This window comes from Acipenser ruthenus, chromosome 14 (genome assembly GCF_902713425.1).
Source record: "Acipenser ruthenus chromosome 14, fAciRut3.2 maternal haplotype, whole genome shotgun sequence".
NCBI classification, from domain to species: Eukaryota; Metazoa; Chordata; class Actinopteri; order Acipenseriformes; family Acipenseridae; genus Acipenser; species Acipenser ruthenus.
This window is the reverse complement of record NC_081202.1, coordinates 15,602,472-15,627,173: the sequence shown is the minus strand read 5'-3', so window position 1 is coordinate 15,627,173 and position 24,702 is coordinate 15,602,472. Positions and strand designations below refer to the sequence as shown.

Here is a 24,702-nt window from a genome sequence, read left to right as displayed (position 1 = left end):
AAGGTGTATGCTATTGGATTGGACTGTAATTGGTTGTAATGGATTGGAAAGTCAGGATTGAATCTCTGTTGCTATTGAGAATAGCAGAACTCTCACCACAGAGGGTTACTCCATCTAAAAATCCTGAGGAGGAAGGTGAAACCTGTGTAGTAACTCCCTGTTCATCTACCTCCACCTAGCAGTGTTGTCAAATAAAGGGGTGAATCAACACGATGAAATTCAGAGAACCGTTTGTGGAAAGCCAACAGTTTTTGGCCTATTTGGCAGTGGAACATATATGTACAAGATACAGTATGTACACAGATTTGGGACTACAATGCACATTATTAGCTGTTCTAGTCATTTGGTAAAATAAACATTTTGTGCGACTTCCTTTTGACCTTTGACTTGTGGAGTGTGTTGCCAGAACCACTTCACTTTCATGTTGTACCAAACAAGATTTAAAAAAAAAAAAAAAAAAAAAAAAAACACCCCACACACACAAACTTTAGACAAAAGAATACAAAAGATAGCTTTTAACAAATCATAGCTGCATACACATGCCATCTGCTCTGCTGTTTACTCTATTGAGTGCCATTACACAGTCGGGAATGAATTGTGCAGCTTAGAAAAGCAGATGTGCATAAAGTATAGGAAGTATAGGTTTTGCTTCAACTGATGATGCCTGGCTTCCACCACAGTTAACCAAAAAAAACAATTAAGACACGCGTATTTCAAACAATCATAACGCCACTTCTCATTCATAAATTAATTATGAACGTCTGTCATTAAATACATTTTCTTTAAGGACAAAATATAAATTTAAAGTCTGAATAGGATTATATTTTACTAAAACAATAAGTGAAGCAACGAATGACTTGCCCGGAGCTCATAAATGGCGTTCAAATTAAAGAAGGAGGTGCGATAGTAAATTACAATTATGTAGGGCCTGCAGCAGCTGCTCCTCCCATTAAAGACTCCAAGGCTAGGAAACTCAAGCATAGCAGCCGTCTTCTCACAGTGCTTAGGCCCAATCAGCCATTCGGCACTTAATATTTATTGAGCCTCTGAACTGCCAGAGATCATAGACCGACATTTCTGGCACTCCAGGTTACTGCCTCTTAAATGTATAAACATTATTATTGCACAGTAGAACAACAAACAAGTCAAAATTATATTTTGGCGGGAAAGCACAGGTAAAGTAGATTTTATTTCCTTGGGGGAGGGGGTGTGGGGCTAATTAAGGTATATAAACAGTGCTTCCTTTAACAGACTACAGTAAGGTACAAGACATCATTTGTTTAAAGTGAAAAAAAAAAAGCTTGTTTGCTTTAAGACGTGTTTTTCAACTGCACATGCAAGATCTACATAGCAAAAGTGCACAACATTTAAGATGTATTTAATTATTTAAAACTAGCTATAACCACTTTGGATTAGCTTGTGTTCCAACACCAAATACCTTCAGGATTCGTGCCATTTGGAAGTGGAAGGGTTTTGGTCCCTTTATAGAGTGTTGTTATCAATCAGGAAAAAAAAATGATGCAATGGCTTTATTACTACTCCAACGCTCAAAGCATTAAAAGGCCTGCTAGCCTCTTTGCTTACAACTCAAATAATGAGCCAGGCTTAATGAGACAGGGTTGACAACACCAGAATTAGTCTTATTTTAAATTGTATTACCTCCTAATGGAGGGGAGATAGATGTGCAAGGAGTTGATAAAGAAGAAAATTAGCATGTATTGCCACAATAATCCCAGGCAAAAATTACACCCGTCAATTTTATAAACACGTTTAATAAATATACAAAAATCAAGCCCAGGAGCTTTATTTCCAAACAAAATGACACAAACCAATCTGTCTTCTCTCCCTTGTGCCGAGGCCTAAAAACAGGCCTGTCTTAAATATTAATAGCTCTGTTTGTCCCGTGGCCCCCCCCCTCCCTGTATTTTGTTATAACTGTGAGGCTTTGAAGTTACCAAATGAATACATCACAGAACATATTAAGAGGCATATTGTATATACAAATACATGGTCAGTGCCGTTTAAGTAATTCACAAGAACTTGCACTGCTTTTTGTAAAACGGAATGATAAATACACTATACAAAACAAATAAACAAGCAATATAAATGTTACCCTTTCAACGCAACCCATCTGAAACTATATTCCACTGTTCCAACTTGACAATATTTTGCTGTCACAGGTGATATTCACATGGACTCAAGTCCACACCCAAGGCCCATGGCTTAAAAAAAGAAATAAAGAAGTGCTTTAATACAGTACCTCATACTGCACTAATGCAGGTTTATTTATTTTTTTAAAACTTGCTCACTAAGAAATTAATTAGAAGCAATGATGCATAGTACAATGTTAATTAAATTAATAAAAAGATTCCCAAATGTGTATTTCCTAATAAAATGAAAAATATGGATTATTCTTTTGAAAGATGCATGTACTGAACTGTTGCCAACTGTTGAGCATTAATGGATATTATTTAAGTATTGATAAAACCACTTCAGATTTGTAGCACTGCTTTTTCTGTATGGAGTCAAATCACATCTTGTTAGAAGGACCAACAGCTTTTTGGTTCTTAAAGGATCCCATTGCTCTTCTTGAGGACAAGCAAGGGCACGGACCTTAGTACTTTGCTTAAATTGCCTCCCCAAAACATTACTAAACCACCCCCTTCTATCCTCACCTCTGACACATGGGGCCAGGGTCTATTAAATAAATAAATAAATAAATAAATAAATAAAGATAGGATAGAGGAACACAGGGCAAAAATGCTAACTGACTTGTTGACAATGGTGTTCATTTTAAAACCAGCCCATCAACAAACAGGATATTATGTCATGTACTTTTCATATTCTTTCCTTTTCTATAAACTAACAAGAGGAAACTTTGATACATTTTCTATTCAGAATCTAGAACAACAAACAAGGACTTCTGTTAAAATATGGCATGATTTAACAGTGAGCAGGTATAGCCTCTCCGGGCTTGGGATGTAAAGAAAAAAATTTCTTCTGTTGTATAATGTCATATCACAGTCCTCCGAATAAAATCTCTAGAGAAATGTCTATACTTGCAGATCAAGGAAGGAACAAAAATCATCTTCTCTTGGGAAATTATTAAATATATATTATATTAGTGCTGTGAAAAAGTATTTACCCCCTGTCCAATTTTCTGCATTTTTGCATATTTGACACTGAAATGTTATTAGATTTTGGTTGAAGATCTGATATTAGATAAAAGGGACCAAGTGAGCGAACACAAAAATTTGACACATATTTCATTTATTCATTAAAGAAAGTTATGCAACACCCAATCCCCCCACGTGAAAAAGTAATCGCCCACTTAGACTCAATAACTGGTTACGCCACAGTTAGCAGCAACAAACTGCAACCAAACGCTTCCTGTAGATTATTGATTAGTCTCTCACAGCGCCATGGAGGAATTTTGGCCCACTCCTCCATGCAGAACTGCTTCAACTCAGTGACATTTGTGGGTTTTCGAGCATGAACTGCTGGTTTCAGGTCCTGCCACAACATCTCAATGGAGTTTACGTCTGGACTTTGACTAGGCCATTCCAAAACTTTCTTGTTCTTCAATCGTTTTGATGTAGACTTGCTTGTGTGTTTCGGATCATTGTCTTGCTGCATGACCCAGATGCGCTTCAGCTTCAGCTCACGGACGGGTGGCCTGACATTCTCCTGTAGAATTCTCTGATACAGAGCAGAATTCATGGTTCCTTCAGTGATGGCAAGGCGTCCAGGTCCTGATGCAGCAAAGCATCCCCAAACCATGACACTACCACCACGCTTGACCGCTGGTATGAGGTTCTTACTGTGGAATGCAGTGTTTGGTTTTCACCAGACATAACGGGGCCCATGTCGGGCCAAAAGGTTCAATGGACAATATGGCTGGGTGGAGCCTCAGAGCCTTAGAAATGGCTTTGTAACCCTTTCCAGACGGATAGGCATCAAAAACTATTTTTTCCCCCGGAGGTCTTCAGGAATTTCTTTTGTTCGTGGCATGATGTGCCTCTAGAACCTGTGTGCCGACAACTTCACTCTGATGGTAAGGGCCAAAGTTAGTCAGATTTATATTGGGCAGGGCTGGCCCAAAATCAGGCCTGGTTGTTAACCAAAGTACTCAAACAACTGACCCTAATTATCCCTTTAATTGGGTTGAGGGGGCAATAACTTTCACACCTGAAGATTGCATGTTTGATTACCTTGCACACCAAACAAATGAAGAAGCACCAAACTTTGATGTCATTTTTTCTCTATATACTACAACCCACAAAAAAATCTGTGAATGTGAAATGTGCAAAATTGCAGAAAATCAAACAGGGGCAAATACTTTTTCACGGCAAACAAATAATAATATATATATATATATATATTTAGCAGGCACCTTTATCCAAGGCGACTTACAGATACTAGGGTGTGTGAATTATGCATCAGCTGCAGAGTCACTTACAACTGCATCTCACCCGAAAGACGGAGCACAAGGAGGTTAAGTGACTTGCTCAGGGTCACACAATGAGTCAGTGGCCGAGGTGGGATTTGAACCAGGGACCTCCTGGTTACAAGCCCTTTTCTTGAACCACTGGACCACACAATCCAGACCTTATATATTGTAATGAAATCAGTGGGTGCAGTACCTTGTCTTCTTGTCAAAACACCAACCAGGAAACCAGCGTGTGGAAGCGACATCGTGGGAGAAGTACAGTCATGGACAAGTACAACGCAGTTAGAAGCAGTTTGAAAAGCAGGTTGACAGCTGCAGAAGCTAAACTAAACTTCCAAAAAAATGGTCTTCAAGCCAGTAATCTGTGACAACTGCATGATGTGGGAAATCCGAGAAAACCCAACAGAGCTCAACCAAGTTTGTGTAAAGTGCTGCACGATCCAGGACTTGCTTCAGCGATTAAGCCTGCTAGAAAAGGAGCTGGAGGAAATGAGACAGCAACAGGAGCTTGAGGAGCTGACACACCCACAATTCATGGAAGTCTGCACCCCTAGCAGACAGAAAGCCACCAGGGAGATGGAAGAGAGTCGAAACAGCTGGGTTCAGATAGGCAGAAGCAGGGAAAAAAAGAAACTTCGTCAAACACAACCACCAGAAATCCAGACATCCAACACATTTGAGCCACTTCAACATTTAGATGACCAAAACAAACATCAAGAGAACGAAAGAAACAACATCCAAGACCCTATAGACAGTGCTGGCCAGGCAGCAAAAAGAAGGGAGGTCATGATTGTTGGGGACTCCATATTGAGAAACACAGCAAGTTCAGATCGCAGTTTGGACCCCCTTACTACAACAGTGTACTGCCTTCCAGGAGCCTCAGTCAAGCACATCACTGAGAATGTGGAGAGGCTCCTAGAACGAACAGGAGACGACCCAGTAGTAGTCGTCCACATCGGTACAAACAACATTGGAAGAGACAGACCAAGATCCCTGCAAAACAAATTCAGAGAGCTAGGAAGGAAATTAAAAGAACGTAAGAACGTAAGAAAGTTTACAAACGAGAGGAGGCCATTCAGCCCATCTTGCTCGTTTGGTTGTTAGTAGCTTATTGATCCCAGAATCTCATCAAGCAGCTTCTTGAAGGATCCCAGGGTGTCAGCTTCAACAACATTACTGGGGAGTTGGTTCCAGACCCTCACAATTCTCTGTGTAAAAAAGTGCCTCCTATTTTCTTTTCTGAATGCCCCTTTATCTAATCTCCATTTATGACCCCTGGTCCTTTTTTCTTTTTTCAAGTCAAAGAAGTCCCCCGGGTTGACATTGTCTATACCTTTTAGGATTTTGAATGTTTGAATCAGATCGCCGCGTAGTCTTCTTTGTTCAAGACTGAATAGGATTCAATTCTTTTAGCCTGTCTGCATACGACATGCCTTTTAAACCTGGGATAATTCTGGTTGCTCTTCTTTGCACTCTTTCTAGAGCAGCAATATCCTTTTTGTAACGAGGTGACCAGAACTGAACACAATATTCTAGGTGAGGTCTTACTAATGCATTGTAGAGTTTTAACATTACTTCCCTTGATTTAAATTCAACACTTCTCACAATATATCCAAGCATATATCGATTTTCTCTATTAAATTTCATTTGCCATGTGTCTGCCCAATTTTGAATGCTGTCTAGATCATTTTGAATGACCTTTGCTGCTTCAACAGTGTCTGCCACTCCTCCTATTTTTGTGTCGTCTGCAAATTTAACGAGTTTGCTTACTATATCAGAGTCTAAATCATTAATGTAGATTAGGAATAGCAGAGGACCTAATACTGATCCCTGTGGTACACCACTGGTTACCTAACTCCATTTCGAGGTTTCTCCTCTAATCAGTACTTTGTTTTCTACCTGTTAACCACTCCCTAATCCATGTGCATGCATTTCCTTGAATCCCTACTGCGTTCAGTTTGAGAATTAATCTTTTATGCGGGACTTTGTCAAAAGCTTTCTGGAAATCTAAATAAACCATGTCATATGCTTTGCAGTTATCCATTTTCAATGTTGCATCCTCAAAAAAGTCAAGTAGGTTAGTTAGACATGATCTCCCTTTCCTAAAACCATGCTGGCTGTCTCCCAGGATATTGTTACCATATAAGTAATTTTCCATTTTGGATCTTATTATAGTTTCCATAAGTTTACATATAATAGAAGTCAGGCTTATTGGTCTGTAGTTACCTGGTTCGGTTTTGTCTCCCTTTTTGTGGATTGGTATTACATTTGCTATTTTCCAGTCTGTTGGTACAACCCCTGTGTCAAGAGACTGTTGCATGATCTTGGTTAGCGGTTTGTAAATAACTTCTTTCATTTCTTTGAGTACTATTGGGAGGATCTCATCCGGCCCAGGGGATTTGTTTATTTTAAGAGCTCCTAGTCCCTTTAACACTTCTGCCTCTGTTATGCTACAGTTATTTAAAACTGGATAGGAACAGGTCGACATGTGGGGCATGTTGCCCGTGTCCTCCTTTGTAAAAACCTGTGAAAAGTAATCATTTAATATATTTGCTATTTTTTTTTCTTCATCTATGATTTTGCCATTTGTGTCTCTTAGACATTTAACCTCCTCTTTGAATGTTCTCTTGCTGTTATAATATTGGAAAAACATTTTGGAATTGGTTTTAGCCCCCTTAGCAATATTGATTTCTATCTCTCTCTTGGCCTTTCTAACTTCCTTTTTGACTTGTGTTTGCAGTTCCAAGTACTCTTTCTGTGTGCTTTGTTTTTGGTCCCTTTTTAAAACGCTCTGTAAAGTGCCTTTTTTCGCTGAATATTTTTTTTAATTGATCTATTAAACCATTTTGTTTTAGATTTAGATTTGTCTACTTTTCGGATGTAATTGTTTTGCGCCTCTAGTACTACATTTTTAAAAAACAGCCATCCTTTTTCTGTGGATGTTTTCTCTATTTTACTCCAATCTACTTCTGTTAGTCTCTGTTTTCATAGTTTGCTTTTCTAAAATTGTAAACCTTAGCTTTAGTCATTACTTTTGGGGTTTTAAAAAATATTTCAAATGAGACCATGTTGTGGTCTGAGTTTGCCAATGGCTCTCTGACCTCTGTTTTAGTTATTCTGTCTTCATTATTTGAAAAGACTAAGTCAAGGCATGCCTCCCCTCTAGTCGGTGCCTTGACAAATTGCGTTAGGAAGCAGTCATTTGTCATTTCCACCATTTCAATTTTGTCCGTCATGCCCCCCATTGGGTTATCCCATTTTATACAGGGGAAGTTGAAATCCCCCATTAGTATGGCTTCTCCTTTTCTACACGCATTTCGAATGTCATTGTACAATAGATTATTTTGCTCAGCGTCTGAATTTGGCGGTCTATAGCATGCTCCTATTATTATGCCCTTTGAATTTGTGTCCATTATTCTGACCCATATTGATTCTGCATTGTTTTCTTTGTCCTGATTTAACACCTGGGCTTCAAGGCTATTTCTTATGTATAGCGCTACCCCTCCGCCTCTTCTGTCCTGCCTGTCTTTCCTATACAGTGTGTACCCACTAATATTATATTCGTCTCCATCACTCTCAGACAACCAAGTTTCTGTAACACAAAGACAAGACCAAAACTGTGGTATTTTCTGGGATACTGCCGGCGCCTTGCAAAGGACAATATGGACAGCTGGAAATACAAAATCAAAATGCATGGCTGAAATCGTGGTGCACACAGGAAGGCTTCACCTTTCTTGAACATTGGAGCACATTCTACAACAAGGACTATCTATACAGGTGGGACGGACTGCACTTAAACAGAAAGGGAACCAATCTACTCGGAGAAAGGATCCTTCAGGAGGTCCAGAAGCATTTAAACTAGAAGCGAAGGGGGGAGAAAACAAAAAAAAAACAGAAGGGAGACCACATCAAAAAAAGGGCAACAACTCAGGTAAGACAACTATCAAATGTATTTATCTTAATGCTAGAAGTCTCAGAAACAAAATGGTAGAACTTGAAGCTACTGCACTAACAAGTAAATAAGATGCGATAGGTGTTACAGAAACTTGGTTGTCCGAGAGTGACTGAGACTAATATAATATTAGTGGGTACACACTATATAGGAAAGACAGGCAGGACAGAAGAGGCGGAGGGGTAGCGCTATACATAAGAAATAGTCTTGAAGCCCAGGTGTTAAATCAGGACAAAGAAAACAATGCAGAATCAATATGGGTCAGAATAATGGACACAAATTCAAAGGGCATAATAATAGGAGCATGCTATAGACCACCAAATTCAGACGTTGAGCAAAATAATCTGTTATACAATGACATTCCAAATGCGTGTAGAAAAGGAGAAGCCATACTTATGGGGGATTTCAACTTCCCCTATATAAATTGGGAAAACCCGATGGGGGGCATGATGGACAAAATTGAAATGGTGGAAATGACAAATGACTGCTTCCTAACGGAATTTGTCAAGGCACCGACTAGAGGGGAGGCATGCCTTCATTTAGTCTTTTCAAATAATGAAGACAGAATAACTAAAACAGAGGTCAGAGAGCCATTGGCAAACTCAGACCACAACATGGTCTCATTTGAAATATTTTTTAAAACCCCAAAAGTAATGACTAAAGCTAAGGTTTACAATTTTAGAAAAGCAAACTATGAAAACAGAGACTAACAGAAGTAGATTGGAGTAAAATAGAGAAAACATCCACAGAAAAAGGATGGCTGTTTTTTAAAAATGTAGTACTAGAGGCGCAAAACAATTACATCCGAAAAGTAGACAAATCTAAATCTAAAACAAAATGGTTTAATAGATCAATTTAAAAAAATATTCAGCGAAAAAAGGCACTTTACAGAGCGTTTTAAAAAGGGACCAAAAACAAAGCACACAGAAAGAGTACTTAGAACTGCAAACACAAGTCAAATAGGAAGTTAGAAAGGCCAAGAGAGAGATAGAAATCAATATTGCTAAGGGGGCGAAAACCAATTCCAAAATATTTTTCCAATATTATAACAGCAAGAGAACATTCAAAGAGGAGGTTAAATGTCTAAGAGACAGAAATGGCAAAATCATAGATGAAGAAAATAAAATAGTAAATATATTAAATGATTACTTTTCACAGGTTTTTACAAAGGAGGACACGGACAACATGCCCCACATGTCGACCTGTTCCTATCCAATTTTAAATAACTTTAGCATAACAGAGACAGAAGTGTTAAAGGGACTAGGAGCTCTTAAAATAAACAAATCCCCTGGGCCGGATGAGATCCTCCCAATAGTACTCAAAGAAATGAAAGAAGTTATTTACAAACCGCTAACCAAGATCACGCAACAGTCTCTTGACACAAGGGTTGTACCGACAGACTGGAAAATAGCAAACGTAATACCGATCCACAAAAAGGGAGACAAAACCGAACCAGGTAACTACAGACCAATAAGCTTGACTTCTATTATATGTAAACTTATGGAAACTATAATAAGATCCAAAATGGAAAATTACCTATATGGTAACAATATCCTGGGAGACGGTCAGCATGGTTTTAGGAAAGGGAGATCGTGTCTAACTAACCTACTTGACTTTTTTGAGGATGCAACATTGAAAATGGATAACTGCAAAGCATACGACATGGTTTATTTAGATTTCCAGAAAACTTTTGACAAAGTCCCGCATAAAAGATTAATTCTCAAACTGAACGCAGTAGGGATTCAAGGAAATGCATGCACATGGATTAGGGAGTGGTTAACAGGTAGAAAACAGAAAGTACTGATTAGAGGAGAAACCTCAAAATGGAGCGAGGTAACCAGTGGTGTACCACAGGGATCAGTATTAGGTCCTCTGCTATTCCTAATCTACATTCATGATTTAGATTCTGGTATAGTAAGCAAACTCGTTAAATTTGCAGACGACACAAAAATAGGAGGAATGGCAAACACTGTTGCACTGTTGCATTCAAAATGATCTAGACAGCATTCAGAATTGGGCAGACACATGGCAAATTAAATTTAATAGAGAAAAGTGTAAAGTATTGCATGCAGGCAATAAACATGTGCATTATAAATATCATATGGGAGATACTGAAATTGAAGAAGGGAACTATGAAAAAGACCTAGGAGTTTATGTTGACTCAGAAATGTCTTCATCTAGACAATGTGGGGAAGCTATAAAAAAGGCCAACAAGATGTTCGGATATATTGTGAGAAGCGTTGAATTTAAATCAAGGGAAGTAATGTTAAAACTCTACAATGCATTAGTAAGACCTCACTTAGAATATTGTGTTCAATTCTGGTCACCTCGTTACAAAAAGGATATTGCTCTAGAAAGAGTGCAAAGAAGAGCAACCAGAATTATCCCGGGTTTAAAAAGGCATGTCGTATGCAGACAGGCTAAAAGAATTGAATCTATTCAGTTTTGAACACAGAAGACTACGCGGCGATCTGATTCAAACATTCAAAATCCTAAAAGGTATAGACAGACAATGTCAACCCAGGGGACTTCTTTGACCTGAAAAAAGAAACAAGGACCAGGGCTCACAAATGGAGATTAGATAAAGGGGCATTCAGAACAGAAAATAGGAGGCACTTTTTTACACAGAGAATTGTGAGGGTCTGGAACCAACTCCCCAGTAATGTTGTTGAAGCTGACACCCTGGGATCCTTCAAGAAGCTGCTTGATGAGATTCTGGGATCAATAAGCTACTAACAACCAAACGAGCAAGATGGGCTGAATGGCCTCCTCTCGTTTGTAAACTTTATGTTCTTATGTAATGAAAACGCCATAGCATGCATTTATTAAACACAACAAAAACCAACCAACCTCAAAACACACTCTGGCATGTGCTCTCCTGTCTGTCTCTTGCGTCCTCCTCCCCTTAACAGGTTCTGCCTGTCCCTTTTAAAAGGGGCTCTAATTATCCCAATTAGACCAACTGTAGAACACTTAAACAATAAACAATCAATTAAACAATTACCAAAACAATCAAACACTTGAGTCCTTATAATATAATGGAGTCCTTATAGACAGGAACCTTTACCAAGATGGAGTATATGTCCCTAGCCCCAGGTTCCTAATGCCTCCAAATTTTGGTCCGGGACATACACTTTATCACTATATATCTATAAAATATATAAAACTGAATACTCTGATATATTGGACTATTATGTAACCCAGTTTATATAAAAGTTGCAGCATTTAACTGTTCTAGAGCAAGAATCACAAATAGGATAACTTGATGACTTTTTTCCCCCCTCACTTTGTTATTTTCTCATTGGTTTGGTGCAGTTCCCCAACTCTCTTTGTTGTAAAGGGCATTCCTTTTCAACAAAGTATTTTGGACACAATAACTCGGCACTATAAAATAATTAATATAAGCTGCATTATGCAATTAACTATATTACTTTTTGTTGGGTTCTAGACAAGGCGGTAATGATACACCCAAATTCTGCCCCTTGATTCAGATTCCTGAGGCAACTTAGTTCCTTAAATTAATTTGATAATTATTGACAGATTTGCATAGGATATAAACCACAGGTGCTGCACACCAACATAAAAAAAATAAATAAAATAATCAGAGTTCTCATGGTCCACGTTTCCAATTAAAAAAATACATGCAAGCCAACATGCTAACTTACTGAACATACATACCAAAAAATGGGCAGACAACTTTACCACCATTGGAAATCTTCAGATGTTGATTACTAACACTGAAGCTTTGGCTCCTTGAAGGTTCACGGAATCCCTCACTCTGAACTCCCCCCCCCCCCCCATTTATTTGTATACTGGTATTAGCAGTTTAAATTGTAATGGGTAATATCTTCCACAGACACAGGGCAGAGAAAGTGTGTAGGCTCCTGTCTTGTCTGGCAGTTAGCGAAATGGAATCCTCTTTTTCTTGTTCCCCGGGGAGCAGCAGGGTGTAAAGATTAGGCAAGTGCACTTTTCCTGCTGTCACTGAGGGCACAGCTAATGTTTGTTATAAAGACAGTGACTCGCTCCCATCAAAATAAAATAATGGGCCTCTTACATGGACTGATCCTTCACCCTCGTGAGGAGAGCATTATGGGGGCACAGCTTTGATGCCGGTATGGCTGTAATATTTACCAGAAAGAGGACTAAAATTAGTCATGGCATTTGAGACAGAGTGACAGGAATGGTGTTGTTTCGCTTCAGAAGCTGAAAGTTTGAAATAATTAGTTGACCTCGACTTATTTTACCCCGATCCAAAGGGAGACCTTGGGTGTCTTTGAGATATGCAGCTGGCACGCTAGCAGCACAAGATGCATCCCTGTATTTTTGTTATATTTAATCCAAAGGGAAAAGCAGATTCTAAGATTTGAATCATCTAAAAAGTGAAAACAAAATTAAATACAAAATAACATTATTATGGGTAAATTATAAAACTACATTCCTTCATCAGGCGCCAAGACTGTGAAATTCTGTGCTGCCACAGTTCATCGTCTTGACTAACTTACACTCCTGTTAAAATATTAAAGTTACACAGAAGGTCTCACAATGGGATATGAACCCTTTCACCTAACACATTGGATTGAAGTGCATTTGAAGTCACTAAAAGTATATTACATTCAGTGTTTTTTTCAGGGTCGTTTTTGAGGTTCTGCATACTACAGCACCACTACTTACACTGTCCTTTAAAAAAGCAAATAATTAGACAAGGGTCCCTCTCATGTCCCTCACCTCCAGATGACGGTTCCTCTAGGGCACAATGTATCTATTAACTGTAGTTATTTATTCAATTTGGGGTCTTTCATAAATCCCTTGAGCTGCAAGATTTTGTTTGCAAGGGGATCCCATGAGAGAGAGGAAGGGGAAACAAAATTAGGATCTACAAACATTTCATAGTGTAAAAACCGACAGTTAGAAATACATGGTATCAGAGGAGAGCAGGTTGACGCCCTGGCTGTGCACTCCTGCAAGTGAGGGAGGCTTAACCGTCCGAGACTGTTTCTCCTCACCATGCTACAGCGGAACCTACTGGCCAGATGCCTTGTAAGCTCAAGCAGACACCTGCAGGGCTGGCTTTTGTCCTCCATATGCCAGAAGCTTGAGGCTATTCGTTCCAGTTCTTGGGTGTAAAAGAGGAAATTGGCTTGGTTGTGGGACTTGAAGACGCCCACTGAGCCTTTAGTTATCCTGAGCTGTGTGGGGACACTCTAAAAGGCACCAACACTTTATAACAGAGGTGTTGCAGTTTGCCAAATGGCTCAATGTGAACGGGTTGCAACCAACAATGACAACATTGCATATCAACTCCCAGCGACAACACTATTTCAATAACAATTTTGAAACCAGACTTCTACCTGATTGAAGATGCATAATGTGAACAGTTTTTTTTTTAAAGGGAATGTCTTTTTTAGGTATAGTTGTTATTTCCAGGGGGTTAAGGGAGGGTAAATGATCACAGGTTGTTATAAAATTGAATCTCAACAACATTTGGAATTGAAAGCTCCGTGCCACAGTTTACATGATGTAATTTATTCAAGGTCTTCTCTGCTAAAAAGAAAAATGAGGCCAGGAGGTTAAAACACAGGCATTATTTTCTTTATTACTTCATTTTGGGAAGCCATTACTGTAGGACTGAGCGCAGATGTGTCACAGCACAAGGGTTAGCCTGAAATTCAATACCCACATCATAAATCTAATTTCTGATGGACCGACTTTTGGCAACTCTGCCTCCGTATACGTGACATGTGTGATGCATCTATATTTATTTATTTATTTTAATGAAAATGTATGATAGTCTTTTAGAGTGATGATGTTTTTAGTGAGGTGAAATCAATGCTGTCCATTTCTGGTCATCTTGTCAATACACACCTGTAAATTAGGACTCTTGTCTCAATGTTTTTTTTTTTTTTTTTTACTGGTTAATGAATTAATAAATACATTTTAGATACATGCAGCTTGATATTACAGTCCAATCTACTTTAAAGGACCACCTATCTATATTGCCCACTCCAGTTAATAACTGTACAAAAAGGTGAGCAACTTGTATAAAGTGTACCAAGAGATTCAAAAGTTTTTTGCAACAGATACTGTATACAGTAAAAACAAAACATTCAGAGGGAGAACAGTGCAACAATATACAGTATACTGATTTAATAGGAAGCTGTTTCTTTACACAGTAAACACATGATCATTATTTTTATCACAGTTGTAACTGTGCAGGCTATACAGATTGTTTTCTTCAGCTTTAAAGAGTAAAATAAAAAGGCACCAACATAACAACTGCATTATTTACATGGAGTCTTTTTTAGCTCTGCAAACACACACTTAAGGCATTGCGGGTATTAATGTACTTCCAATTAAATTATGCCAATTAATTCATATTTGCATGATGAAAAAAAAAAAGTTGAAAAAGAATTGCATTTTCCAAACAGGAGAGGGGTTATTATGAAAAACAGGGGGGAGGGGGACAGCTCAACACATTAGAGCAACCCAATATATGCCAACTTTGCATAAGATGGGTCAGAGGGCAACAGGAATAAAGTATAATGCAGGATGCACTTACAATGCTAGTGGAAATTCATTATCAAAATGCACTCAGACATCACCACAATCAACAGCCCAATAAGACAGCAAGCCTTTGACAGCTAAAGAGCTATGTAATAGGATGGTAATTTATAAAAGAGAACAGGTAATGATAAGTTAAAAAACAATAAACTTTGACTGCATTCCAAACAACATTTTCAATGTCTATTTTCATTAGTTTTGCTATAGAAGGCATCTAGAAGAAGTTCTATACATTCCATTATCCCCAAATAGGATTATTAATAACTTCTATAGTAAAATCTCATTTGCAGGACCTCATTATCGTAAATACTGGATATGATTGCTGATATTTTCAATGGCAATATTTTAGACGTGTGGGTTTTTTTTCATTTTCTATAATTTATTGTTCTATTTTAAGCGATGCAGGGGCACAAACAATGATTAAAAGACTGGAGTAATCAAAAGACCATTTTTGAAATGCTTCTCAGCCTTGTTCCCAAAAGAAATTAAATGCTATTCCTCGTAAATAAAATGGTGCCAATGCTTTTGGAACCAAACTCAGACATGCTAATTATAATTTAAATGAAATAAAAGAAGAAGTGGCTGTGGTGTGTAAAGAGATTTAAACAGTCATGGTTTGTTGTGCTCTTCCAGAGCAATGATATAACAGTTTCTCCCACTCTTCAGTCTTTGAATGAAGCACTGATCCCCATTGATACAGAACACCCTACCATTTGTTAGTTGGCACAGCAGAATTAAAACAGATTTCAACAGAATACTCCTAATAAGGCACAACCCCCCCTTTTAACTCTGTGATTCTTTATACTTGCATTTGGATTGTTAAAATGCAGCACGGGTACTAAACCAAGTCACAGAGATATATTTTTAACTGCCTAATTAGTGCAACAGTTATCCAATTGATGAAATAGTTTTAAAAACAGCTTTATGTTAAAATGGAAACCCCAGATATTCGTATAATCTCCACTACACTCTCTGTATTTCACTCTAAAACTGGGCAGGAAATAATAGCAAATTGAAATATGAAAAACACCACAGCTATGGTAAGCACTGCTATTTTGAGATCAATGTGCACTTAAGACTGTGCCAAGCATATTCCTATACTGTAAAAATAACTACTGTAATTAAACACAATTATTCACAACAGGCATACAGCTCAATATTCAGAAGCGTTCCTTTTTTTTTTTTTACTTCCTTTACTTGACCTAAATCTCAAATGAAAGGTATATTTACACAGAAAAAATACTACTATTGGACTAAAATGCCACTATTCTCTGACTGGTCACTTCCATAGCTGCTTCTGGACTCCTTTGTTGACTGCGCTGCTTCTGTTCCCAGCCCTTCGGTTTTAATTGTAGCATGCCTCCTGACCAAACAGGCCCAAAAAACCTGGGAATTTGAAAGCAAGTCTAAGCAAACCCAAAGTATTAGGAGAACAAGATGTTAGCAAAACAAAAGTTTGTTTTTTGTGGCTTTCCATTTGAAACCTTTGGGAGCTCAGTTAGAATAAATAAAAAGGAATTGCAAAAAAAAAAAAAAAAAAAAAAAAAAGTTTGGTAGCAGACCAGCAATGGTAAATGCTTAGTAATCACTGTAAAAGTAAATGCATGGCATCCTATCTCCCATTTTTTTAATGTACCCTGCTAAAATTTAGGTCACTCCTTATCAGCCTAAATAGCGGCTTTGTGTTTCGCCAGTCCACACCAGTTTGTGAGCCCCTTTGTACTGACCCTGTAACTTCAGGGTGCAACAGTAGTCTTGATCTCTGTCTTACTGGTTGGGTGAATGGGGTGGCTGGGTGTGTGGGGGAATAAGCCCTATAATTTGACCAGAGGATGGAATTAAGAGGGTCGGTCCATTAGTATTACATTTCAGTTTGCTAAGTGTTTGAGTGGAAACGGATTAGAAAGAACATCATGCATCAAATACATACTTCCTGGTCTGACACCAACACACTCCTGTGAGCAGGCCCTCCAGCTCTGCATATGTCACTCAGACCTCTAGCTGTTCCAATCTAAGGATCTCAGACTGTACCAAAACATCAGCAGTGTCTATGTTGGTGAACCAAAACAATACCTCATTGTAAATTCCCAGAACATGCTTTTAGGGACAGAAGGGAAGCTATCAATAGGAATAGTGCACTCTAGGGGCAGAACTATGGATTAACTTTGCATGCCCCTTCCCACTGAAGACACAAAACTAATTTCATTAGCAATCTGGTTACAATGCTAGGACTGGCATGACAGCAATATAATGACCAACCATCAAAAAAGCTCCACTAGGATATGATCTAAGGCCACCAGAGCCGTAACTAGGGGTGGGCGAGCGGGACAGCCGCCCACGGCGCAAAGCCGTTGGGGGCGGAAAAATGACTTCATGCACTGCCACTCGAGGAATAATTTTGTTCTGCGGTTGTCAATGTTTTCACCGTGTTTCAACTATATAGATGGAAATGCAAGTTTATGTCTTTCTGAATATGCTTCAAACCATTATGTCATTGCAACCGCTTTTGTGTTACGATTATTTTCAAATCCATGCTTTTTTACAGTACCAATCAATGATTATGAGAAAATGCCACACATGAACTTAATTAAAAGTTATATATATATATATATATATATATATATATATAGATATATGAGGATATTAGAGATAGTAAAGGATTTTGTAAGTGTTAATGTGGCTGCTAAAATAATCATACCGTAGTTTTTATTGGTTTACAACAACACTCTTAATTCCACAAATACGTGCACTTACTGATCAAGTTTTAATTTGATCAGAAAAAAGAAAACAATTTAAATCGTCCTTGTTATAAGCACATAGCTTGATCTCTGCCTTAGCTTTTACTGTTGAGTCAAAAACTAAACTCCAGCCCTGACTAACAAAAAATGACCTTACTCATTGTCATTGGTTGGTACCAAAAGTGTGGATTGAATACAATCGTAGAGGCAGGAAATACAACCTTGCAGTTAACGTGTGTGAACATGAATTTCCATTTTAAGTAATGTCTTGTTCCCTTCAAACAGAAGGAGAGATTCTGAAATAACAATAATTAATCGAAAACTATGAAATGTGAGCAAATATACCATCCCAACTTTTAACACCCAAAAAGAAAAACAGGGTGGGGCGCAAATGATTGCCTGCCCTGGGTGCTAAAATGCCTAGTTACGGCTGTGAAGGTCACGATACACATTTATTTGCAATATGGCCCCACATTAAAACAAACTAACAAAAGTTTAAATATAACGTTTTCGCACTGGATATAATTAAGTCACAATAAACAAAAGCACTGGGTGGATTTTAGCTAGATGCCTTTGAACCTGCCCCTGGCTTGCTTCCCAGCAAAACACCCTCCTTCATTTTGTTCACAGTTCTCATTTTGTTTCTTATTATACTGCACTCCAAGAATCGGTCTGCTGGATGTTTATGTATATCCCCAGCTGTAGTGTCAGCTCCAGGGGAGTAATATTTGAGCACCAAGAAAGAGAATATACACCCTCTTAAAAAGCACTGCTTTAAAAAGGATAAATATAGAATCCCAGAGGGTCTAGGAGTTTATTGCTGTGAAACTGCACCTACCAGCAAAGAGAGTGTTAAAACACTCTTCCCACAATAGGCATGATAGTGTCTTGAGGTATATTTCATCATTAGCTCTTAGCAGTTAATCCCCTGCTCCAGTGGCTTCTGTTCCTGAAACCATTTAAATAATCTGCATTGTGTCGAGGTGCTCCACTGCCATCACACATCAACAGATGAGCCAAGACAGACTTAAGATTTACAAAAAAGGAGGGAAAAAGAAGAAAAGGATTCCTAAAAAAATGATAGTGTGCCCTAAAAGTAAAACCTGTTCAATAACGCAGCATGGCTTTATGGTTTTGATGAGTATATGCAAGTTATTTCTTTCAGGGTAATATTTTGTTTTACCCTATAACACTTACGGGAAGAAAGGTAAAATGTATCTAATGTTGTTAGATAGATGTCTTTTTTAAATTATTTTTATTGGGATCAATATATTTTGTACCGTGATACTTTTTAGACTTACATAAGATTTATATACCTGTATAATTGTATATAAAATTAGTATATCAAGATGCAATTGTATATAATATATAACTTAAGATGTACAGTATTTCCTTAATAAATATAAAACTGATATTCATTCCTGACAGAAGTAACCATAAAAGCCTTCAGTACAATGTAATTTTTACCCTAAAACTAGAAAAATATGTAAAACATAGGAGATGCATTTGGATTGTTTTCTGACCCTCTTGCTAGTATGTTTGAGGCTCTACTATCATGTTCCTATCCTCCTGTTTGTCTCTTAAAGCAATAGCTAACATCCATACTTCCTGTTTTGTTTTTCATGGTTAACTGGTCATCAAATTAAACCTTGTTCCTTTGACTTTGTCAGTGCATTAGTAGACCAGCATGACATCTTATTCCAGTTAGTTGTATCGTAGTGAAACCAATAGAAGTGTTCAGGCATTACTAATTGGGAATAAACTGTATAACAAGAACGGTGGAAATTGTCTCAAAGTTTACCCTTGGCACTAAAGACATGCCGAGTGCAATTAGAGGTTTTCCAATGTTGGAACGGTCGATGGATCATGAGGAAAGCATAGTAAGCATATTTTACTGAAGTGTGGTGTAATAAAGATTAATGTGTAAATGCTCATTCTGAAATATTCTCAATATTGAAGCCATATGTGGTCTAGGGTTAGCCGCAACACAGCAATTTGTTATATAAACATTGAGGTTTCAAGTTGCTTACTTTACATGATGGTTTTATGAAAATGTAGCATGCACATTTTCTCCTGGGATTTCATAATCTATTAATGTGTATTGTTCCATGGTATACCCTAGCCTTCTATAGCACCAAACAAAAGGATAAAACTGGCACTGCTGGAGCATATAACTGTATACATAATTTAATTTCCTGATGACTCTTACAAACGTTGTCTTTAAAAAACGTATTAAATTGATGACTTTCTTTCAGTAGTTATTTTATTTATCAATGTATTTATTTTTTGCTTGCATTAACAATCATATACCCTTTTTCTTGAAGAAATATGCTCAAAACTATATTCATATAGCAATCAATAAGAATCTATGGAACTCTGACCTTAACTAAGTTAACTTTATGATTTATAATGGATTTAATAACTGGAATCTAAACTGACAGGTTCATTCTCTCTGCACGACAGTTGAACTTCAAGGACATAACAATGACATTATTGTTATGTCAAGTGACTGAATAATGTGTTTCTCTCCTAGTGGCAGAGAAAGAGATGTGAAGCCAATAGAACATCCAAGAGAGGATTGACCACTAAACTTGGATCAGATGTTCTCCTTTTTGTAAAGTGGCTGATCTCAATTTGCCATGATCTCAGAAGTCTTTAGAAACAGAATTGCCCCCAATTTTAAAACAAATCTGTCTGTCTTATAAAAACAAGCAAAAAAAAAAAAAAAAAAACTAGATTTTTTTACACAAATGATTACACACACCTACTGTAACCTGTCAGTGTGTGAATTAGGTGCCTCAGTGAACAGACCGCACATACTGTAGTATATCAAATTGAAATGTTCCTCTGATATCAGTCATTACAATTACTGCATTCCACCCATTGGATTGCCTGCACTACAGTTTTAGATCTATACTGCATAGCAGTCTGCTAAATTTGATTAGCAAAGTTCAGTCAATCTGTACATAACCTATACTTGACACCTTTGTACAAACATCCAACTCCTGATTCAGTAAATATGCTCCTACCTTTTTCACCTTGCCACCTTTGGTTCCTATGAAGGCTAGCGAGTGATTCTTGTAGACATATGCAATGACTGAAGTCATTCTGTCCGAATCCTCCGTGAAGACAGGAATCCCCCTCACCAACTCAGAAACTCCCAGAGGTGCATTCATATCCAACCCACAGAAATTGTCATCGATAGTTAAAAGCTGCAGAGAAAACAAAAAGCATGATTGCATTTCCATGCCTGTGTCTCAATTACAAAATCCCTCAGAAATATGTGACTTAACTGGTATTAAAACAAATCTCCCCCACCAAGTTCAACCAGACTATCATTAAAGAAAATAGCCCACTCAAGTCTTGAACTTCAGAAAATATGATAACTATATCTTAGGAGCAGTGGAACCCATTCATGGCTTATATATACACAAATGGATTTATATTTAACTAGAAAAAAAAACAATTGGGACCAAAGCACCATTACAATAGTGACCTGGTAGACCAGAATGGCAACAATGTTGAGGTGCCAAAATGCTACAGTATTTAGTTAACCAAAATTCATGCAGTAGACCACAAGTGTTTGAAGCAAAAAGCTGTAATGACTTTGACATGGCTTCTATGTTCAAAGTTAATTTATTTATACTAGACCAGTGGTACTCTCCCTATGTCTTCACTAATGTCAGTGTAATGAATGTCATGGTAACTTTGATAGTCACATAGTCACGTCTTTAAGGACAGCGCATATAATACACATACAATCATGCAAGAGATACAGTATGTATTGTACAACAAATAAAAGGGGGAATGGAAAAAGGGGAAAAACGATAAAGCAGACAATGGAATAATAATTCAAGCATTTCAACTGAAAACAGGAACTGGTGATTTTGTTTTCAATGTCTGACCTTTACAAATGCTTTGCTGTCAAACAGAGCTACGCCCAGTGGACACTGCCTGCCAAGCCAGACTAATGGCGCTCATTTAAAGTTGGGGGGCTTGTTAGAAGTGTAGCTACATGATGTATCTGCTTCTGCTATCTTAGTCTTTTTTGCCTGTCTTACACCATATGAGGAGGCTACATACCAGGGCTCCATGCTAGTTGTTGTATTACAGCCCATGTTGGTTCACCTTACTAAAGATTTTCACAAACATTACATTGAATTGCAGCATATAAAGAACAGCATTACTCTGAATCTCAGGCAAACCAATGCGCTGATCCATGCTCTCTCCTATTAAGCTGCCCAATCAATGGAAGAATTGGAGTTCCCACCTCTCTGAACTACTGCGGGTTGCCCAAAAGAATCATTGTTTTTCTACAAGAGCAAGAATGTACTGACTGAACTAATATCAGTCTTTTCTGAGAATGGTAGATTTTAGCCTTTTTAGCATGGGCAAATTATTACATTATCTTAAGCTTCAGCACAAGGATCTACAGCAGATAAAGGTGCTGAATAACAAAGAACCAGCTCCACCTCACACGTTTATTCCATCATTCACAACATTAAAACGCCCAATTTGAAATCTGAAGTTTGAGTTTAACATTTTGAAGCATTTGAATATTAAAGCAGACAACTTCAGTTATATTTACAAGTTACACTATTTCATACACTGAACTGGCATATCTCCCAGTGTTTTTCAGCCAAACATAGGAAAAAAAAATAAAAACTCATGAAGCGAGAGATATAATATGAAAGGGATAGCAGGGAGTTCGTATGGAAGTAAACAAGAGTCCATGGTCATCGGCCGTAACTCTCCTGCCCAAAGCACACTCCATTCCCAGCTCTCTACACACATTATCCTGAGCCTTACTCTTTACAACAGCATGTTTTCTGTATTCTTCAGTAACAGAGCGAATGACACTATTTTTGACAGTGTGAAAATGTTTAAAAATACATAAATAAAGCTTGTTAGTCAGTGAGTATTCATTTTCTCCTTGATGCAGCTGGCAAGTCCCTGAGTAACAAAACACCACCATTACTCCATTTACTGACAGCACATTTGTCAGTTTATGCAATCACATAAACAGCAACAGAAGGAGCTGGGAGGAGGGAAGTATTTATTTTTAGAAAAGCGAACTTGCTTACTACATCCAGGCTGTCAATCAGATTGGAAAAAGTTAGGTTTGTCAATGCACCTTTTGTGTATTCACTTGGATTTAGTTTGATTTGGTGCATAGTCATATAATCATACTGCTTAATTGGATTGTACTTTTGACCACTTGCTTCAAAAGATGAAAATTAGTTGAATCTTTGTATTAAGACCCACTTAACTGCAGTAGCCACCCTAGATGAAGTCCTTCCTTCAGCAAATGCAGGTACTGTATTTATATCTGATAGCTATTCAGGATATCCAGCTTCCAACAGTAGGCAGCGTTTCCTGGCTAAAGGGTTAAGCCCATATCTGAACTGTAATGCTAGCAAAGGATATTTCTTTGTCAAATGAGGGTAATGAAAGACAGCCAGTGGAAATCAATTCAGAATGAGCTAAAAACTGATTTGTGTTCCAGAAAAAAACAGAGCATGCCCCTTAAGCATGTTCAGTCTGCCAATGATGTCATCTTGCACAGACATGCGATCATTCAGATTTAATCAATAGGGGCTGCAGTAACTAAAGCTGGAAAACCCTGGGAGTCGTCCTAGCACAATAAAATACATGTGGGGGGACCTGTTCATATACTGTACAATACAGTAAAAAGGTAATGTAAGATTGATTCTTTTTTATTTTTGTGTGGGGGTGTGTGTGTGTATATATATATATATATATATATATATATATATATATATATATATATATATATATATACACATACATACATACATACATATATATATATATATTTTATATATATATATATATATATATATATATATATATATATATACACACACACACACACACACACACACACACACACACACACACACACACACACAGTATATCGTATTTGGTGTAGTAAAAGTCGACCTTGTGTAAAAGTGGACCCCCTCCATTGTGAGGGCGAGATTCGGGTATAAATATTATTTTTTTCCTAAATATATGTATTAGATATCCTGACGACGTTGAGCGGCAGATTTGCAAAAATAACAAATTTTATAAGCATTTCTACCTAGAATCGCCAGACACGTCATTTTGACTCATATTACAATACAGTACATGTTTTTAGGGTTTTTTTTTCGTATAGCCTTGTGACGGGGTACTCCCCGTCCCTGTGCATGTTTTGTATTATTTAAAATGTAGGGCGGACGAAAAGCTGTCCGCCATTACTGTTATTATTTGAATTTTACTTCGGAGACTGCGTAACTGCCTGCTGGTAATTATTTAATTAGCTTACAGTCACACAGACTTATTAAACTCCTGCAAAACGATGGCTGAGGGGTTTACAAAATAATTAAGAGCCAGTTAATCACTCGGCCATAATATGATAGACCTGCAGCTTTAGCTGCATTGGAGGAGTGTGTACAGGCGGAACGAAACGTGGGTTGTGAAAACTATTACTACAGGATATAACAATTGCTACGTATGCTGGTTTTGCAACCAGCATACTACTTGTTACTATTTGTGTTCCGTGTTTGTTTATTTTGTCCCACGTGCCGTTTATTTTGTTTTGTGTTTAAATATTTTATTTGGAAATTAAACTCGCGCATCAGCGCTTTCATTACCCCAGTCTATTGTCTTGTCCACTGTCTTCCGGGTCTGATGTCATCACCCAAGCCATCCTGCCACAAGCCTATAATAGTATTATTTTAGTATACAAGCCCCACCCCCATTTCCTTCCTGGCCCACACAGAAGTATGTATTTCAATAGAATGTGGGGAGCGGTGTGGTCTGGCAGTAATTCAGTGAAATTGCATCTGTTTTATGTGACAGCTCCTGGATGTAAACAAACCTGGGATTCATTTTTTTTATATATAGACAATGTCACAGAATCGTTTTTGCCAAATGTTGATATGTTTGCGTTTTGATCCGAGAGACATTAGAAGCATTTGCTCTGGCAACGAGGG

At 37.8% G+C, this 24,702-nt stretch overlaps 1 protein-coding gene across 3 annotated transcripts in view; it reads right to left on the bottom strand.

Annotated features, from left to right (window-relative positions):
- The window catches only part of LOC117419781 (plexin-A4), a 248,524-nt gene that overhangs the window by 206,429 nt on the left and 17,393 nt on the right, over nucleotides 1–24,702 (bottom strand). For all 3 annotated transcript variants that reach the window (XM_058985939.1, XM_058985938.1, XM_058985937.1), the window contains exon 3: nucleotides 20,731–20,913. In XM_058985939.1, coding sequence (XP_058841922.1) covers nucleotides 20,731–20,913 — 183 coding nt within the window. The remainder of the gene's footprint in view (nucleotides 1–20,730; nucleotides 20,914–24,702) is intronic.